At 40.5% G+C, this 20,800-nt stretch overlaps 1 protein-coding gene across 1 annotated transcript in view; it reads right to left on the bottom strand.

The window, feature by feature from the left end:
• LOC124869767 overlaps window positions 1–20,800 on the bottom strand; it is a 93,213-nt gene continuing 72,413 nt past the window's right edge. The window contains exon 7 of the mRNA XM_047367872.1: window positions 1–530. Within this exon, the coding sequence (XP_047223828.1) occupies window positions 483–530 (48 nt within the window). The 3' untranslated portion in view covers window positions 1–482. The remainder of the gene's footprint in view (window positions 531–20,800) is intronic.

Here is a 20,800-nt window from a genome sequence, read left to right as displayed (position 1 = left end):
TTTTTCTTGTAAAAACACTCTGGCTGTTTTGTTAGTTCTGAGTGAGCTGTTCTTGTAATTCTTGTAGGCAGAGAAATGGTTCAGAATAATTGTTGCAAATGCGTTAAACAGTAAGGCGTGTAGATAAGCGGTGCGACTCTAATGGTGGCAGTCCCGTAAGAAAGGTACAGTCTTCTAAAAGAAACTAGGGTCTAGGGGTGTAGGTTTCGAGTTCCTTTATTGTATGCAAGGGAAGATCGGTATCCTTCGCACACAATATAAAAGCCACCTCCCTGAAATGAGGCACGCAAATACTTGGGTAGGGTTTGTTGGGTCCACACCGTTCCATAAGAAAGGTCAAAAGATACTACCGAGGGTAAGTGTATGGGTTTAAACGGCCTCCCTGATCTTCTTAAAAGATCTCAAAGCTGCCCACTTCTTTGATTGTAAAGCACGCAGGAGATGCGCAAACTTGGGTAAGGTTTGTAGGGTCCTGGACCTTGTTAAAGAAGTCCGACTGCCGAGGGGAAGTCTTCCTTGTGAGTAATTAGCTGTGAAGAAAAAAGAAAGAAACAAAAAATAAATAAATAAAATAAATATATATATATATATATATATATATATATATATATATATATATATATATATATATATACAAAAGATGTAACATCAACTGGCCAGTGCGAATGTGTGTGAGTCGATAACAGTGAGCTGACAGGGGACACATTACACTGACGGACTTTGACTGCTACATGCTAACCATAGCTCACTGAATAAACTCTGCTGTGAATAAGCTTTGGTGTCTGAGAGATAACAAAATAAGCTCTCATGTGGACCAGGAAATGGTGCTGTACCGTCTGGCTGGCCAGAGCATGTGAAAGTGTGTGTGAAGTGAGAGAATGACTGAGACATCAATAGAAAATGAGCTCACTGCTTGTTCTCTTGGAGCAATGCATGGAGACAGGGAGGAGAAACATATTAGCACGTTTCACCCACAAAGATGCTTTAACAAGTTAAAACAACAGTTTGATGGAGCTTGTTTGGGTCCCGGAAATAATTGTCAAGTCTCCAGAAAAGCGTAAGAAATAATATTTAACCATTAAGTGACACAAAGTGGTTCCACTCTAAAATGTTGTATTTACAGGGTAATCGAACGTTTCTGTGGCCAATGTTTGTCCATTTTGTCTGTCTGTTTTTGTGAAATGAGTGTCTGTTTCATGTTATGTAAAAATTAGGGTATATGTGGCAGGATACATTTAATTAAAATTGTTTTCTGAAATGAAACTAATTGGAATTTTGAGTTTTTAGGTCTGGGGAAGCAGTCCGGGCCATGGACCGCCTGCTTGAAAGTTAAAAACATTTCAAACTGTCTGACACTCACTGTTATTTATTAAATAAGGTATCACAATAATAATTAGAGACTACAAGAGCTGGTCTGATCCTCAACAGTACCATAATAATATTAGGTCAGTTCTTTATGATAACACAAAAGGAAGTGCCAGAAAGGGACAATCTCTCCCCTCAAAACATGATTTTAACAGATGTTTGGACTTTTTCTAGTCAGGTTCAGAATGAATTAGACTCAAATTTAACACAAGATGAAATGTACCTTAACAGAATTACTGGCCTGGACTAGATGGAGAAAACTTGAGTTAACTGAAACAAACTTTAATTACATGAAATAAATACAAAGTGTAATTAAAAGGGAAGAACTGACTGATACTGTGCGGTGTGTTTATAAAAATGGGAAAGACAAACTAAGATTATAAGACATAACATGCCCTTCATTTCTGTGTTCATCAATTTCATTAAGCCTTCTAAACGGATGAGGAGTGAGTTTTTTCCACAGGACTCAGTTACAATTAAATGTAATTGAACCAGATTTTAAAAATGGTATCCATAGTTCAGATTTAATACTTACATTCACAATTTAATGAACACAATACTCTGACCCTTTTTGATGCCTACACTACACATAAGAAGAGACCAATCGAGGTATGGAAAGACAGTAAAACAAGCACTAGAACTAATGGAATTAGCACTTAGCATTATTAAAATAATAGCAACTAATAAAAACTAGCAACTCCATTCTTAAATATAATAAGGACTTACTGCATTAGAAAATATAGATAGATCTAAATAAAGTTAGATTAGAATAGAACATTCAGAGCCGTTATAATCTTGCTGACGAATACCACAAAAACAATTGTTATGGAACCAGATGATTAAAAGACAGCAGCTTTATCATGGCCAAACAGAAACATTTGCTGGGCAGACCCAATGTCCTTCGACCTGATTTTGACTTTATTTAACCCTATCATGGCACATATTATGTATGGAAAGAAATAAACGTATAATTGGCAGCACTGACAACTGATTATTTCGAGAGTAACCCCTTGAGATGTACCATCTCATTTTTGAGAGGGTCCTTGCAGAACAGGAAGATAAACAACAGTAATACGAATCAAACAAATATGACAAAATCACACAGAAACACCCACAACATTCTCACAAACACGCACTCTCACACTTTCACAACCACCAGCATAGCAACTACATGGCACATACACTTAACATCAAGACACAAAATAAGACAACATACAGATGCAGAGTTCATGTGCATATCACTGTGAGGATTAGGTCCAGACTAAATGAACCTTTGTTCTTACTGAAAGCAAGAGAAAGATGTTTTACAATAAAGTAAGTAAAGACAACATTGATCTATGAATAGCAGTAGTATAGCAATGTTGGGACCCACAGCCATGGATTGCAACATTAAAATCTGGTCCAAACCTTTCTGGAACTTTCAAAATAAAGTGCATTTAACCTACTTCTGGCACAGCCAAGCAAACTGTAACAGCGGACTTCCCATGATGCTACTGGCCGTATAAAACCCCCACCTTTCCAATGGTCCGATCTCTTCTACGTGGGTCACCCAGGGGCCTGGACAGAGAGGCACAGCCTAACTAATGTCTCTTTGCTGGCAAACAGACATAAACTCTTCAACTGGATCCAAGAGTGTCATAAGATCACGCGATTATATGCACAAGTTAAGTACGAATGAATCACTGTATGTGTATCTGGTATTCATTCATAAAAAGCATTGCTTGACTTTCTCTCTGAGATGTGCAGAAGTGAACTGTTTCCAGAGAGTTCCCAGCAAGCCGAGTGAAGTAGTTTCTGAAAGGAGGACAACAGGGACCGCATCACCGTGGTTACTGGTAAGGTGCAGTTTTGGTCGGTCAGACAGCTGAAGCTAACCTTCGTTCAAAGTGGACATTTCTTCAAACTGCGTCGCCCTGGACAGCGTTTCCTCAGCATGGTTCAGAGGTTAGGTTTGGGCAGAGAAAGATTTAGGATGAAATGATCTGAAAGTTTTTCATTTTATGAAGTTTTGTTTTGTTTGTGTTGAACTCAGTTATCTTGGTGCTAGCAGGCTATCTGCTCACCACGTGCTGTTTTGTGTTCTGTTTTTGTGTGTTTTTAAAGTTAAGAAAAACTTTATTTAAAGAGTGATTTTAAACACAGAAGATCGGCCATAACTCGCCATCCGCGGTTATGCATTTTAACCCTTTTATTAATTGTATTTTAAAGGTGTGTGTTTGATTCTGGTGCTAAGCTATCAGCTTCTTTTGTTAGCTTTCACTGCTAACAGCTAAGAACATGTGCTTGCTGCTAAAGAATATTTACCCAGAAAGGTTGTTAGTTTTCAATGAAGTAAATAATATTTTCCTAAACATTATTTTGCTAGACTTGATAACTAAGTAAACACCATTAAGCCCCATTTCTCCAGAAAGATTTGGTTCTTTTCCAAAATATTTCCTTGAATATATTACCACTTCCTTAACAATATTTCTTTAAATATTATTTTAATAAATAAAGGCAGCTAATGAGACACCGTTGATAATTAGTCATCCAGAAGGTTGGTTTTATTCAGCAGATCACTCTTAAAACATTTTATTAAAATAAGATTTTATATGATTTTGCATTGTGAATGATTGTATAAAGGTATGCTGATTATTGCCTAAGTTAGTTCCAAGACTAACTTAACTTCATTTCCAGATTCTTCAAGATAATCCTTGGTTCTCAAACATAAACATTGCATGGTAATGTTGCATCACTCATTTGGTCATGGTTTTAACCATCTTTATTCTTTAATTCTGCTTGGTTGTTTAGTTGGATTGTTTTAGCATAGTAAAGAGGTTGTTGATTGAAATATGTTTGACTTATTTTTGTTAATAAATTCTTGTATTTTAAGAAATTGTGTGAATTCATTCCATGTGTGTGCAGAGTTTTGCTGTTCAATAATGTCAGAACTTGGTTCACCGTTTTGATTTTGTCCTATTAGCACTGCCTTAATGGGCTGGTATTCACAGGCCAACCCTTAACAGACCAAAATATTATTTGATAAAATATTAAATTATTAATATTAAATGTTAAATAATATTTTCAGATTCATAGTCACAACAACAAGTAAGTGAGCCAAAGTATTCCAAGCTGATGAAGCTTTAAACTGAAATGCAAAACGTCAAATTTTTCCTATTTCTTGGTGTAAAACACAAAAGATGACTGATCAGTATTTCTCAGTCCATATTGTGAGTTAAATTGGATTAAGTACTTCTAAATACAGAGTATTTCAACGTTTGAGGGGAGGACGTTTCTGTGGCATGGCCATAAATAACATCTGCGTGTTCTAGGATTGGCAGCACCAGTTGTGGAAAACTCTTTTACGAGCTGGAAGGAAAAACATTGTCAGAACGATAATGTGACAATTTTAAGGCAACAGGCTTTCAAACAATTTTAAATTTAGGATTTTAGCCCGACCAGTTAGACTCAGATTTTATCCGACAGATTTTATCCTCGAAAACTGTACAATAAATAATGGCTGTGATTAAATTTGGAAAAACTTTCACTCATTTAAGACTTACACCAAGGCAAAACAGGAGAGACAGCTGAAGGCTGTGTAAACAGGATGTTGAAATTATTTCTTGTGAAATTAGAATAGCTTTGGATATGATCCTTACAAAAAAATAATAAATAAAAAAAAAGTAGAAAAACGGTTGTGTGGTGTTTGTTAGACATAATTTTCTGCTGTGCTTCAGGCTGTTGTCCTTTCGCTCTGTTTTCTCTAAATCATATACATACAGGTTTGATGGGGTTAGAGTTGTCTCCACTAGGTGTATCAACTGTTGCTTAGACACAACCGGGGTCTACCGGAGAGAGGGCGTTCCTCCTTGGGGGGGGGAGGAACCACGTGACAGCTGGAAGGAAATTCCTTGGTCATATATAGGTTTGGGCTGCACGGTGGCGCAGTTGGTAGCACTGTTGCCTTGCAGCAAGAAGGTCCTGGGTTCAATTCCCAGCCTGGGGTCTTTCTGCATGGAGTTTGCATGTTCTCCCTGTGCATGCGTGGGTACTCTGGCTTCCTCCCACAGTCCAAAGACATACCTGTTAGGTTAATTGGTCACTCTAAATTGACCTTAGGTGTATGAATGAGTGTGTGCATGGTTGTTTGTGTGTTGCCCTGCGATGGACTGGCGATCTGTCCAGGGTGTACCCTGCCTCTTGCCCATAGACTGCTGGAGATAGGCACCAGCTCCCCTGCGACCCACTATGGAATAAGCGGTAGAAAATGACTGACTGATATATAGGTTTAACAAACACATACAGGGTTGAATGATTATTTTGGGGGGGTGGGTACCCAGTTGCAGGTGGTCCACTATGCAGTGCCTAGGGGGTTAACTGATCTAAATTAGTGAGGTGCCTTTAAATGACACCTCAACAGGGGGGTTGTTAGGAACAACCTTTATTAATATGACTCATAGCTGTTTTTCCCATTTATACCATAGTAATATAAAATAAAAGTTCTAATGTTTCCCTTTTGTTAGAATAGGATAAGAATGCTCATCAACACACAGTACAAGGTTAAATGGCCCAAGTGTTGTCATGAATGACCTGAGGCTGGGGCACTGGGTTTGATAGTGGAGCAGCCAGTATAACTGGTTTGATTAGAAAGCCACAGCACACTTAGATTAAGGATGGACACCCGCTACTACACAACCTACCAGATAGACACCACAATGGTGACACATAGTCTACTGATAAACACTGAGGGAGAGCACATCCATTGCATTGGAGTGCCAGATATAAAACTATATGTGACCTTCTATCGGGGCTCTTAGTCATCCTTACACAGACGGCGACGGTTCGAGACGGGAGCCTCAGTGTTGATCTCTGTAATCATTCCTCTGCCTTAAATTAGATTAAAATGAGCTAAAAGTTAGAAACTGTTCGAGAGTCGTTCATTTAAAGTCTTTACATAGAGTGTGTGATTGCTTCTGGTGAACAAGGACAGGAGGAGCTCCGAGGTGTCTGACCGTCAACAGGGTGCGGTAGCTCAGACAGGTATAATAAGACAAACGTTGCTTGACTTTTCTTCTGAGGCCTCCAGAAGCCCTAATCGAAGCAGATTTTCCCCACGGTCTGGAAAAGAAAGTTGCGAAAAATACTTGATTTTGAAATCTTTACCTCACGTGCTTTTGTTTTGAAAAAGCATCGCAGCGTGATGTCATTGGCTCGCCTTTCCCTCATCTGCTCTGAGTGTTTGTGAAGTGGGTCAGATGTGGGATTCTGTCTGTAGGGAATGTTGTCATGAATATGGCTGGTTGATAACGTCTTGTTGTTAGATTATATTTATATATAGAAACCAAATCTTTTAAGTCATCTTAATCCTGGGATGGGCAACCGTCCATTGTTGAACTGCTAACTTTGTCAGGCTTCCCAAGTAACGACAACACAATGCAAAAAATATTTTGTCATCTTATTTCAGCAAAATGCCATCGCAAAAGAAAAGGCTTACAACAACAGAACTTACTTTGTTTTCTTAAAAAGAGTAACATCATTGAGTAACGGCAACGCATCATGAGGTCAACACCTAATCATGTCTCACAATGTGTTAGATATATGTCATTTTTGTGTGTAAGTGATCTGCCTCTGGCCTTGAACAATATTCACTGATCAGATGCTGACATCATCGAAGCCCCGCCCCGTGAGAACAGGAAGTGACATGTTTTCCTTTAGAGAGTCAATTTTTGATGTTAAATTTTTGGCCGTTTTTCACTTTTACTCACCTCGAACTTTTACAAATTCCTCCTAGGGATTTTGAGCTATCGGCTTCATATTTGGTCAATATACAGTTAAGGCATGGGGGATTAAAAGTTATCAAAATGGTGAGTTTTCGGCCATATTTAGGGGGCGTGGCCGCGGCACAAACTTGGCGTTTGCGCCCAAAGTGAAAAGATGCAATAACTTTCCTAAACAAATGCCAAATCACACCAAAGTTGGCATGAAGGAGGATATTCAGGTTCCGGACGATCCTTTGGGGTCATATGCTGACATCATCAAAGCCACGCCCCTTGAGAACAGGAAGTCACTTTTTTTACTGGGAAAGGTTGCTATCTGGCTGTCTACACTCAATCAACTTGAAACTGCGTCAGGTGACCGATAACTAGTGGGTCTAACTTTGTTTGAATCACAGTGACTTTTTGTTGCCGTGGTGGCGCGGCAAAGTTGGACGTCACGCCATGACCATACGTTTGGCTTTAATTTCCACATACATCATCTGATCTGCACCAAATTCAACGTGATTGATCCTAGTCCAGTCCCCAATGGAGATCTGGTGACATATTTGGTGGGCGTGGCCTAATTCGTCCACACCGCCTCATATAAAAGAAAAGAAAATAAGCCCAAAGCCATGCTTTGACCGAGGAATCTGAAATTTGGTACACATATGTAACTTCTCAGGACCTACAAAAAAGTCTCTTGGAGCATTGGTCCAAACCCCACAAGAAGTCGGCCATTTTGGATATAATTTGCCATTTTGACCCCAGATTTGCCCTTTCTAGCCCGCATATCTGAGCAAACTCCTCCTACAGCTTTTGACTTAGAGAAAATCACTCAGTATACTCTTAAGGCAATGGGGATCAAAAGTTATCAAAAGCTTTTTGATACATGAAAGCGTGTAGACGTGGCCACGCCTCGTGCCGACCCACTAAAATTAACCTAGCCCATATACCAAGAGCCAGTTGTAAAATTAGGGAATGAGCAGCCATGAAAAAAAGTGACTGTTGAAAGTGTGGATGACTGCGATAGGCTACTCAGTTGTCCAGACCACCAGTTGAAGAAGGGCGAGACTTTTGTATGAAGGCTGTCAGAGGCTAGGCGAGTCATTTCCCGACACCAGCTTAAACAGAACTTTCAGTAAACCTGCTTAGTAAGACCTTTCCGGTTTGGGGAAGTCCGGACCCGTTGGATGGAGAGCTGGTTTGAGCAATCCCTTTAGACATAGGGAAGTAGGAGGGAGGCGTAAGCTCATCGGACAACGAAAGGTGCGAGGGCCTTCAATGCTGCTTGCAGCTTTAATTTGTAGCTGTGTTTAGTAACTTGTTGATGTGGTTTGCGCTCCAGGGCCACCGTAGTTAATGATTAGTGATATAAATATTATTAGAGCCAGGGGCAGCTTCAGGGTGGGAGGTAAGGTTTAAAAATCACATTATTGATAGAATAGATCCAGAAAGATGAGGACTGATGGCAGGTTGATCTTGTATTTTTACAAGATCAACCTGCCTACAAGATAATTTTTTAATCAGTATTTCTTTATTTCCACAGTACTATAAAGGTTTGGGTTAGAATATGAGGTTATGAGCAGCACTAGAACACCTCACAAGTGTTCTGCACATTTACTGTATATGGTGAAATGCTACTCCATAAGAGGTGGATTCTTTTCTCCCATTTATTCTTAAAATGTGTCACATTTATGCTCAGGAGCGGTACCTTAGACATGCATCTCTGAAGCTATTTTGTATGTTTAGGAGTAGCACTGCAGCAGCACAAACAGAAAAAGTAGAGGATGGTTCAGGGCTGGAGGTGAGGCCTTAAAAGAAATAAGTGAACACTTTTAATTTCAGGGTGAGGTTATGCTATTAACAGACTTGACTGTATAAGCCTAATCTGCAAATCAATTGCCTCAACAGATGTTGCTTTTTTATCTTTTGTAAGTCAAGTCCTGATACTGGAAATTACCACATGTAATGTCGTAAGGCCATGCAGGGACATCAAGAGTTTAAGCCATTTTGGACCAGTAGAACATCTTAAACCATTTACGGATCTGTAAGGTTTCCAATATGTGTCCTCTCTAATGCGGGACCGCATTGCACACCTTTCAGCATGTACATCCAGGTAGAGAGAGCTACCCCACCGCACCGCAGCCACTGAAGGAGTTGAACTTCCCTTTTTTTGTATGGTTCGGCAGGGCCCGCTAAAAGCCAAACCCTTACAGCTACTGAGAGTAGCTGCAACACTAGTCCCTTTCAGTCCACACATTCATGTTGTCGCCCGGAAACCTTTTCCTCAGCCTGATTTTTCTAAGAGGTAGTGTTTGCGCAGAGAAGAGTAGCTTACAGTTAAATAATCTACATAATGTTTGTTTAATGACATTCGTTTTTGTTTGTTTAGAAAACTCAGCTACAGTAAGTGCTAGCAGACTAACACTCAGCTAATGATGTGTTCTGTGTTGTTTTTTTAAAAAGAAGACAAACTTTATTTAAAGGGTGGTTTTAAAACAGATCAGCCATAACCCGCAGTCCACACTTATGCAGTTTAATCCTTTTATTGATGGTATTTTAAAGGTACATGTTTGATTTTAAAAGGATGACAACAAGCTATAAGCTTCTTTTCTTAGCTTCAACAGCTATTGGCTAAGGTAACACGTGACCTAGGAGTCTATTGAGACTCATTTATCCGGAAAGGTTTGGTTTATATTCAAAATGATATTTAGTTAAATATTATTTTAATAAATAAAGCCAGCTAATTAAACACCATTGAGAATTAGTCATCCAGAAGTTTGGTTTTTATTTAGCAAATCATTCTTTAAAATATTATCAAAATAATGTTTTATCTGATCTTGCATTGTGAATGGTTGTTTGAAGGTATACCGGTTATTGCTTAAGTTAGTTCCAAGACTAACTTAACTTAATTTACAGATTCTTCAAGATACTCCTTGGTTCTCAAACATAAATAACATTGAATGGTAATGCTGCATCACTTTATTAGTCATGGTTTTTAACCACCTTTAATGCACTTGTTCATATTGTACAGAGTTGTTCTTTATTCTTTCATTCTGCTTAGTAGTTTAGCTGGATTGTTCTAGTATAGTAAAGAGTTGATTAAAATATGTTTGACTTTGAGTTCCCCTATTTTTGTTAATACATTCTTGTATTTTAAGAAATTGTGTAAATTTATTCCATTGTGCTTGCAGAGCTTTGCTGTTCAGTAATGTCAGAGCTTGGCTCACCCCTTCCACTATTGTCCTAATGCCACTGCCTTATTGGGCTGGTATTCACGGGACAACAGTTAACAGACCAAATTATTATTTAATAAAAAATTTAAATAATAATACTCGTACTCGTCATCTTCCGCTTATCCGGGACCGGGTCGCGGGGGCAGCAGACTCAGCAGAGACGCCCAGACGTCCCTCTCCCCCAGACACCTCCTCCAGCTCCTCCGGGGGGAGCCAAACGCATTCCCAGGCCAGCCGAGAGACATAGTCCCTCCAGCGTGTCCTGGGCCGTCCCCTGGGCCTCCTCCCAGTGGGACCTGGAACACCTCCCGAGGAAGGCATCCAGGAGGCATCCGGTATAGATGCCCGAGCCAGCTCAACTGGCTCCTCTCGATGTGGAGGAGCAGCGGCTCTACTCCTCCCGGATGGCCGAGCTCCTCACCATATCTCTAATGGAGTGCCCGGCCACCCAATGGAGGAAGCTCATTTCAGCCGGTTGAATCCGGGACCTCGTTCTTTCGGTCATGACCCAAAGTTCATTGCCATAGGTGAGGGTAGGAACGTAGACCGACCGGTAAATCGAGAGCTTTGCTTTTCGGCTCAGCTCTCTTCACCACAATGGACCAGCACAGTGCCCCCATTACTGTGGCAGCCGCACCGATACGTCTGTCCATCTCCTGCTCCATTCTTCCCTCACTCGTGAACAAGACCCCGAGATACTTGAACTCCTCCACTTGAGGCAGGAACTCCCCTTCAATATGAAGAGGACAAGCCACCGTTTTCCAGTTAAGTACCATGGCCCTGGACTTGGAGGAGCTGATCTACATCCCAGCCGCTTCACACTCGGCTGCGAACCGCCACAGTGCATAGTATAGGTCTTGGCTAGAGGGGGCCAGCAAGACCACGACATCTGCAAAAAGAAGAGACGAAATCCTGTCTAAAAAAGTTATGAACAGGACCGGTGACAAAAGGCAGCCTTGTCGGAGTCCAACATGCACCGGGAACAGGTCCGACTTAGTGCCGGCGATGTGGACCAAACTCCTGCTCCGCTCGTACAGGGATCGGATGGCCCCTAATAAAGGCCCCCACAGGGCATCATGAGGGACAGAGTCGAATGCTTTCTCCAGGTCCACAAAACACATGTGAACTGGTTGGGCAAACTCCCATGAACCCTTGAATACCCAGTAGAGGGTATATAGCTGGTCCAGTGTTCCACGGCCGGGGCAAAAACCACACTGCTCCTCCTGGAGCTGAGGTTGAATCATTGGCCGGACTCTCCTCTCCAATAGCCTAGTGTAGGCCTTGCCAGGGAGGCTGAGGAGTGTGATCCCCCTGTAGTTGGAACACACCTTCCGGTCACCCTTCTTATGAAGGGGGACCACCACCCCAGTCTGCCAGTCCAGAGGCACTGTCCCCGACCGCCACGCAATGTTGAAGAGACATGTCAACCATGACAGCCCTACAACATCCAGAGATTTGAGGTACTCAGGGCGGATATCATCCACCCCCAAAGCCTTGCCACCGCGGAGCTTTTTAACCACCTCGGTGACTTCAGCCTGGGTGATGAAAGAGTCCATCCCCAAGTTCCCAGCCTCTGTTTCCACCAGGGAATGCGTGATGGCAGGATTGAGGAGATCATTGAAGTACTCCTTCCACTGCCCGATAATGTCCTCAGTCGAGGTCAGCAGCCTCCCACCCCCATCATAAACAGTGTTGACGAAGCACTGCTTCCCCCTCCTGAGGCGCCGGATGGTTTGCCAGAATCGCTTCGAGGCCAACCGGTAGTCCTTCTCCATGGCCTCACCGAACTCCTCCCAGGCCCGAGTTTGTGCCTCTGCCACAGCCCGGGCTGCAGCACGCTTGGCCTCACGGTACCCGTCAGCCGCCTCAGGAGTCCCACAAGCCAACCACAGCCGATAGGACTCCTTCAGCTTGACAGCATCCCTTACTGCCGGTGTCCACCACTGGGTTCTGGGATTGCCGCTGCGACAGGCACCGCAGCTACGGGCAGCAGCATCGACAATCGATGTCAATGTTGCTAAAATATTAATATTAAATAATATATTCACAATAATAATCACAACATGAACACAAACTTAGTAAATGACTTTCTCAGCTATATCTCTGATGTATCATAAAGCACATTAAAACACTATGCAGTACTGTGCAAACGTTTTAGGCAGGTATAAAAAAATGCTATAAACGAATGCTTTCAAAAATGGAAGTGTTAATCATTTATTTTCATCAATCAACAAAAGGCACTGAATGAACAAAAGAGAAATCTAAATAAATCAATATTTGGTGTGACCACCCTTTGCCTTCAAAACAGCATCAATTCTTCTGAGGCAGAAGAACAGGAAAAGCCCAAATGCACAAAGATGCCAGATGCTAGCTGTGCTACAGAAACTCATGTTTCTGAAACTCATGTAACTCATGTTTCTGAAACTCATGTAAAAAGGTCAGCAAAGCTCCTGTATCTGCAAGTGAAGTAGTAACTGTCCTGGATCACACAAGCTAACATTATCTGTTTAAATAAGCCCCAGAGATGTGTCAATCTGTGTTCCTGTCAAGTTTGGTTTTTGGAAATACCCAAATGCAGGTAGAACCAGGGTCAGAGAGATGAAGTGATAATAATTAAATAAACAGGATTTACAATTTTGACTTGGAGGGACCAGGACATAGGACCGGTGGAGGAGAAACAGGCAGAGAAACAGAGCGTTGTTGAATATCTAGTTAATGGAGGCAACGGAAGAAATCAGCAAAGCACAATGTTAACCAGTTAACTAAATACATAATGCAGGTGTGTGTTACGGGAGCAGCTTAGCCAAGAAAACCAGGGAGACTGAGGGAGGTAGGCTAATTACCATGAATTTAGCTGAACTAAGACACACAAAAAGTATTAAACCAAAGGGAAAAGTCTAACACAGATCTAAGAGAAAGATAAATCCACAAGTAAAAACCGATATTAAACAAAATTTGACAGGGCAATTCACCAGTTAATGTGACCAATAAACAAAACACAAAGACAAAAGAAAATCAAAACCTAAATATTTGGAAATCTTGAAAGTCCACCTATTGAGAGTTGTAAAGTCCGAACCTGCAACGCTCTGTCCTACTACAGGTACAAATCATCACAAAAAATATCCCTCACCAGATTACTCCATCGGCTACGAAATAGTGAGGCAAAGAAATGACCAGCGCACCCCCTCCGTTACTACCCTATTTAGTTGCAAAGGAATTAGCCGTTAATGTGGCTAATTATAATGCAAGCAAACATTATCAAACAGTGTAACCAGACTGAAACTCAGAATTAGAACAGAAAATAGTCAGAACCCGTAGCAACCTACTCTGCTGACTATGGCTGTGTCCAAATTCAGGGACTGCATCCTTCAAAGAAACGGTCTATGTAGGCCGGGTCCTTCGATGCCCGCAAAAACTGCAAAGGTTGGAAGTTATCGGCTGTGAATTTGGACAGTCTAGCCTTCATTAGCTGTTCCCACCCTTACCTCAGTATAACATCCGTTGCCTAGAGTGACAGCTTTAAGCACAGAGCTGTAAAACCATTCAAATTATGGAGCCCGCTGTATCTGACTACACAGGGTTTTTATTTAGCCCTGTACATATTACTGATGGCTCATAAGGTTGTTTTCTGTAATGTTTTGTTGTCTGTAGCTCTGCACGTAAATCATACAAATACAGTTTGTTTAATTTACAGCTGAAACAAAGTTTATTTAACAAGGTTTAAATAAATGTATTTGTAGAGCATAATAATAATAAACAAACCAAACATTGACCTTAGATATCTGACTGAATTATATCTGCAGGAGCAGACATCTCTGAATATGTCAGAGGACTTTAGCAATTGAGCAAAATAATTAGAAACCGTGCATAAATTTCAGGTTTACACAGCTATGTTCTCTCCTAAAAACATTGTAAAAGTTAATTTTGTTTCACAGAAAGCAAAATATATCCCACTTTATTCACAGCTCTCCTTTACCATTGCTACTTCTATTTAAATAATCTGCTTCAGCTCGCAATGAATCTTGGGATTGGGGGGGCTACGAAGGATACTCCAGACCCATCCTTCAAATCTGGGAAAAAAGGCACATTTGTCGGCCGCATTTGGAGGAGCCTTCAAATCTGGACAGCCTTCGATGCCTCACTATGACATAATCAACCTACAAATGCGGACTTCGAAGGATACAGCCTTCGAATTTGGAGTCAGCCTATTTTTCAACTCCAAAGAAAAATGAACAGAAACAAAAACCGAACAGTTGCTAAAACAGTGTTATGTATGGACCTTATGCTTGTCTTTACTGTAATTTTTTTAATGCGCCACATCTTTGTTTATATTAAAAATACTTTCTATTTGTAAGAGAAGTAAAAAGTTAGTGGCAGTAGTAGCTCCTTCAGTGGCTTCACCTGGGAGACAAAAACAGATAGGAGGATAAACTCTGAGCCAGTTTTCACCTCTAAAGTATGAAAGAGAGCACATACAGTTAGTCCCAGTAAAAGCTCAGCAAATAGCTATGTCTGAGAGAGAGACAGGGTTAAACACAAACATACAGGACAAAGTGTATATTCTGTAGAAAGAGAACATTAAGTTGTTGGCAGCAGCAGCTCAGCCGATGTCCCCCTCCAGGAAGGTGTAACAGCTAAAAACAGAGCCAGGTCAGATGTAGCTTTCATGTAGAGAAAAAACCAAAGAGGTCAATTTAATGCCATCTACATTAATTGAATGACAGTTTCTTTTTCAAAGACTCCGGTCCAAAGATGACAAGTTCTGTCTTCTCTAAATGTAGAAGCAGAAATTTTAAAGTTATCCAAGTTTTTTGTGTTTGTTGTGTTCAAGACATGCTTGTAGTCTAACTAGTTGGGCTCTTCAGGATTTATGGATAGATAAAACTGAATATCATCAGCATAACAGTGGAAATGTATCCCATGCTGCCTGATATTTTTACCTACTGAAAGCATATACAGTGGGGAGAACAAGTATTTCAATCCTATAAGACTCACAAATGGAAAACACAAAGAAAGGCTATTAGAAGTTTATTTTTATATACATTTCTTTGGCGCTCAGATCCTGGGGGAAGACCTGAACACTGCGAATGATGAGGACTTGAATGAGTATTTTTAGGATTAAATTAGACCGACCGGTATGTATTCCCCCCCAGGATCCGACTGGTGGTGGAGTGGAGGCCTGAAGGATCGGGTTGTTGTGAGTCCAGAAGGAGGAGATGGGGAGGAGGTGTGTCAAAGCTCAGCGGAAGAGCAAGAGAATCTTGCCGATGAGGATCTTTAAAGCGAAGCTTTGGAGATGATTGGCTGAAGAGAAGGTGCGGACTTGACACGGATTGGATGGGCGGAGACGCATGGAGGAGCCATTGGACTGGCTGAGGTAGGAGGGAGTCTTCCGGATTGAATTTTCGTCAAAACCTCATTTGATACGTTGCTGATTTTGCAGGTTTTCCCACTTGCGAAGCATGTAGAAATCTTAAATTTTTTTCATAGGTACTCTTCAACTGTGAGTGATGGAATCTATAACAAAAATCCCAAAAATCTCATTGTGTGATTTTTAAGTGTTTAATTTGCATTTTATTGCATGACATTTTATTTCATTTGATCGACCAATAAGAATTCCGGCTCTCACAGGCCTGTTAGTTCTTTAAGAAGACCTCCTGTTCTCCACTCATTACCTGTATTAACTGCACCTGTTTGAACTCGTTATCTGTATAAAAGACACCTGTCCACACACTCAATCAAACTCCAACCTCTCCAAAATGGCCAAGACCAGAGAGCTAAGGACATCGGAGATAAAATTGTAAGACCTGCACAAGGCTGGGATGGGCTACAGGAAAATAGCATGAGATCATGAGGAAGGTGAGGGATCAGCCCAGAACTAAACAGCAGGACCTAATCAATGACCTGAAGATGGCTGGGACCACACTCTCAAAAAAGACCATTAGTAACACGCCATGGATTAAAATTCTGCAGCACATGCAAGGTTCCCTTGTTCAAGCCAGGCATGTTCAGGCCTGTCTGAAGTTTGCAAATGACAATCTGGATGATTAAGTGGAGGAATGTGAGATGGTCAAGTGGTCTGATGAGACAAAAATAAAACTTTCTGGTCTAAACTCCACCCGCTGTGTTTGAAGGAAGAAGAAGGATGAGTACAAACCCAACAATATCACCCCTACCCTGAAGCACGAAGGTGGAAACATCATTCCTTGTGATGCTTTTCTGCAAAGGGGACAGGACGACTGCACCGTACTGAGGGGAGGATGGATGGGGCCATGTATCGGGAAATCTTAGCCAACAACCTTCTTCCCTCAGTAAGGGCTTTGAAGATGGGTCGTGGCTGGGTCTTCCAGCATGACAACGACCCGAAGCACACAGCCAGGGGAACTAAGGAGTGCTTCCATAAGAAGCATCTCAGGGTCCTAGAGTGGCCTAGCCAGTCCCCAGACCTGAACCGAATCAAAAATCTTTGGAGGGAGCTGAAAGTCTGTATTGCCAGGCGACAGCTTGAAACCTGAAGGATCTGGAGAAGATCTATATGGAGGAGTGGGCCAAAATCCCTGCTGCAGTGTCTGCAAACCTCGTCAAGAACTACAGAAAATGTCTTATATCTGTAATTGTGAACAAAGGTTTCTGTACCAAATATTAAGTTTGGTTTTTCTGATGTATCAAATACTTATTCCATGCAATAAAATGCAAAGTAATTACTTAAAAATCACACAATGTGATTTTCTGGATTTTTGTTCAGTCATTCACAGTTGAAGAGTACCTATGATAAAAATGAAAGAACTTCTACATGCTTTGCAAGTAGGAAAACCTGCAGAATTGGCAGTGTATCAAGTACTTGTTCTCTCCACTGTATATATAGCAAAGAGAACTGGCCCATTATTTTCTGCAAAAGCTCCGACAGCCAGCTTAAGGCAGCTAGTCTTATGTTTGGCAATGGTACAGTCACTGGATACACAGACAACAGATTGTACTTTACTTTGGATCATAGGTTTATTTGAAGATGTAGTCTTTTACTCGGCCAGCGAGATCAAGACGTTCGCATGCTTATTCTCCCTAATGCAGCCTGTGGAGAGCTGCGGGCAAGGAATAAAATGCTGCTGCCCATTGAGGTTTGTAGCTCTATGATGTCTCAAGGATTCTAACTGTGGAATTCCTCCTTCCTGGGAGTAGAATAAAATGGGCTAATATTGTGGATTCTGTAATTCAAAGTTCTTTATTGGTCTCTTCTGTTCTCTGTGTGCAGTACAGTCCTTATTGTTCTCCATGTGGTTTGGGTGGATCCAAAACACTACATCATTCAGTCTACTTTAGATTTTCACTGGTTCAGTTTAAAGCTCAAAATTGGGGGCCTTGAGTTTAAGATTCTGCCTAACACAATCTTGACGTGTCAGCTGGTTGTCTTTTACTTTATCTTTTGCATAGTAACAGAGAATGATATGACAATCACAATAGGTCATGTTCTTTAGGTACCAGGTTAGATAAACAGAATATTCATTAGTGTATGGGCCCCCCTGAAAATGCTTTGCCCACCCTCTAGACACCCCTTGACTCAGACTTCTAGTCAGCACTGACGAGGGCTGCCTCCAGAGCTTTTCTCTGTTGCAGACAGTAGGAGGAAGCCAGAGTACCCAAAGAGAACCCACACATGCACGTGCAGAAGATACAAACTCTGTGAAGTAAGATCTCAGGTCAGGATTTGAACCTAGGACCTTCTTGCTGCAAGGCAACAATGCAGCCCCATGATAACATCCTACAAAACAATTTTTCATGTATTTTCTTTATGCTGAGAGCTCACTAACAATTTGAAATTCAAAAATTGTTTCTGTAAATGTTTGAATTTTTTGTTTTCATATCAGCTCAACTGCTTCTCCACTTCATGTTGTTTGGATTATACACTTCTTTGCAAAGGCTTAAACAGCCACACCTATTGTTGTAATTTATTTCTTAAGGAGACAGGCTTTTGTTGTAATATTTTCAGTAAAATTAAAATATTATTTTCACCCATTAAAGAAAAAGGTGAAAATCCTTCCAAAGTCCAGAGAAAACTCTGGTCTCCAGAGAAAGCCTCTGCTTAAAACATTACAAGAACGTCTGACTTCCCAGAGGAAGAGAAACAAGTTATTGGAAGTGTTAAAAATCTATACCTTCCTTCTTTTTGCATTTTTTGTATTATTTTTTAAAATTACCCATAGTTAGAGTTTTTAATTTTCACCTTTATGCTCAACTGCTGCAGAGAACATATTTTCACAGTGTGTTTTCATAAATGATGAGAGAGACATTTTGAATCCTGGAGAGGAGCTGGATAAAATATGGCCAGGCTGTTTCTTTGGAGGATGCAACTCAGATCTGCAGTTACTGCAATAACAACAGTAAATACTTCTCCTACATTCAGAGCTAAGCTAAGACCCCTAGAACTAGTCACTGCTCACCTGTGTGCAGGGTCACACTCTCATTAAGAAACAGCCCTGGACTTTCTCCCACAGGCCCAATACCAAGATTATCCCTAAAAGCTACCAATGGGGTTTCTCTGATATCTTCATATTTCTTGCTATTTATAAGAAAATGTTTCTGCACCCAGCCTCTGCATGTTACTTCTTTCATAAACCTCCACTGTTTTATTTCCAGCCCATAATCCTATCTATGAACAAAGTATTTTCATGTGGTCTGCCAAATCTAAAAACACAGTCATTTGTTATTTACTAGGTAGGTAAAGCCAGTATTTATGTTAGACACTTTCTGTAGAGAAAAGGGTGTGAAAACTATCGGCTTTTCTGAAATTGTAGCTTAGGTGAAATACACTCTCTGTTCCTCACCATGACCAGTCTGATGAGGCTCATTAGTTAAGAACCTGCACCTGGTGCATCTATGACTAACTCTAGCTTACAATTAGCACATTCTTAGTGAGCAGTCAGGTTTCACCGCTAACTTCTGTTCGCCCCTTGTGTGTGCGCAAATGACCATTTTGGAATGAACACAATACAATATGAACATTAGCTCGTTATTGAATAGAAATGTAGCATTTTAATGCCATTCTGGGGGTTTAAAGCCTCTCTTTAGTTTACATTTTTATATCACATATGTTCTTTATGTAGGAGCCCTGTACTGTACAACATTTCATGGTGAAACTCATTTATTGCTTTTCTTTGCATTTCTTAAAACAGATCGAAAGTTACAAATTATCCCAGGACTCTTATCAATGAATCAGTACAGGATTTCATCCTTATGCTCTTGGCATAGTTCTGAACAATGTTAGAATGTTGTCTAAAATACATTGTCTTTGATCCAGAGCAACTGTTATGCTTCTTAAAACAATGAGGTCTTTGCCTCACCCGAAAGAGGGTATGGAACACCATTTATAGTTAAGTCCTTATTAAACAGAATGACCATGTCCTTGATGGCTCAGGACATACAGCTGCATCTGTGTATCTTTCTACCATTTTGGTACTGGATTTTTGGATAAATTATTTGTTGAATAGTGTTAATTAAAATAAGAATATCTTAAAAGAAACTTTGGTTAGGATTCAGATCCAAGTATGGCACAAAGACAGTAGTACTTAAGGATGTTAATAACCTCAGAGGACAGACTTTGTAATGTCAATCACAACATTTTACACCCATGCTTATAGGCCTTTTCAGAACTGTTCGTAAATGGTTCATAACACATCCAAACGACTGTTGTTGTAAGCACTGGGAACACAGAATATAAACAGTACAAAGTTAGGTATGTAGTTTAACAACTCTTAATTGTAGGTCTTATACTTTTTAATTTATACTTGTTGACATATAAACATTATCAGAGTTATTACAATAATTTCCATTAAATGATTGAATTTAATTATACTATATTAAAATTAGGATCGAATTGGACTGAATGCTATTTGATTTAAATCTGACTATATGAACGGTCCAATTAGTGATTGTCTTAAGCTTAGAAATCCCTGCACACATCAGAACTGAAAAAGTCTTTTGGATCAGAGGTGAAATGTCTACAAGAAACAAAAATAAATTTCCCACTGGCTTCTTTTCTGGCATTCAGAAGATATACAAACACAGCAACTATCAGGTGTCACACACTTTATTGAACATGTTATCACCAGACAGACATTTTATTTGGCAATAATAAATAACAGAAACGCAAGGTAAATCATTCCAATAAACATGGTGAATAACATTAGTTAGGGAAAGATTGGTGACCACAATAAAGATCCAAACAGTGACCTTTCACAATCAGTCAGATGTGGCATGGTTTCCTCTTCTCCAAACAACAAAATCTGATAAAGGAATTCCATAACAAAAGAAATGTATCCTAAATAGTCACAAACTGGCATAAAAAATTATAGTGAAACTAAGGTCTACCAGGTATAAATGTGCTTATAATTTGCCCATTGCCGTGAAATAATATGGCATTAGTCAGTGTAGAGTAGCGTTTAATTTATAAGATAGTAAAATAAGGACTTG

Source organism: Girardinichthys multiradiatus, chromosome 6, assembly GCF_021462225.1.
Source record: "Girardinichthys multiradiatus isolate DD_20200921_A chromosome 6, DD_fGirMul_XY1, whole genome shotgun sequence".
NCBI lineage: Eukaryota > Metazoa > Chordata > Actinopteri > Cyprinodontiformes > Goodeidae > Girardinichthys > Girardinichthys multiradiatus.
Note: the sequence above shows the minus strand (reverse complement) of the source record. Positions and strands in the feature narration are given on the sequence as shown.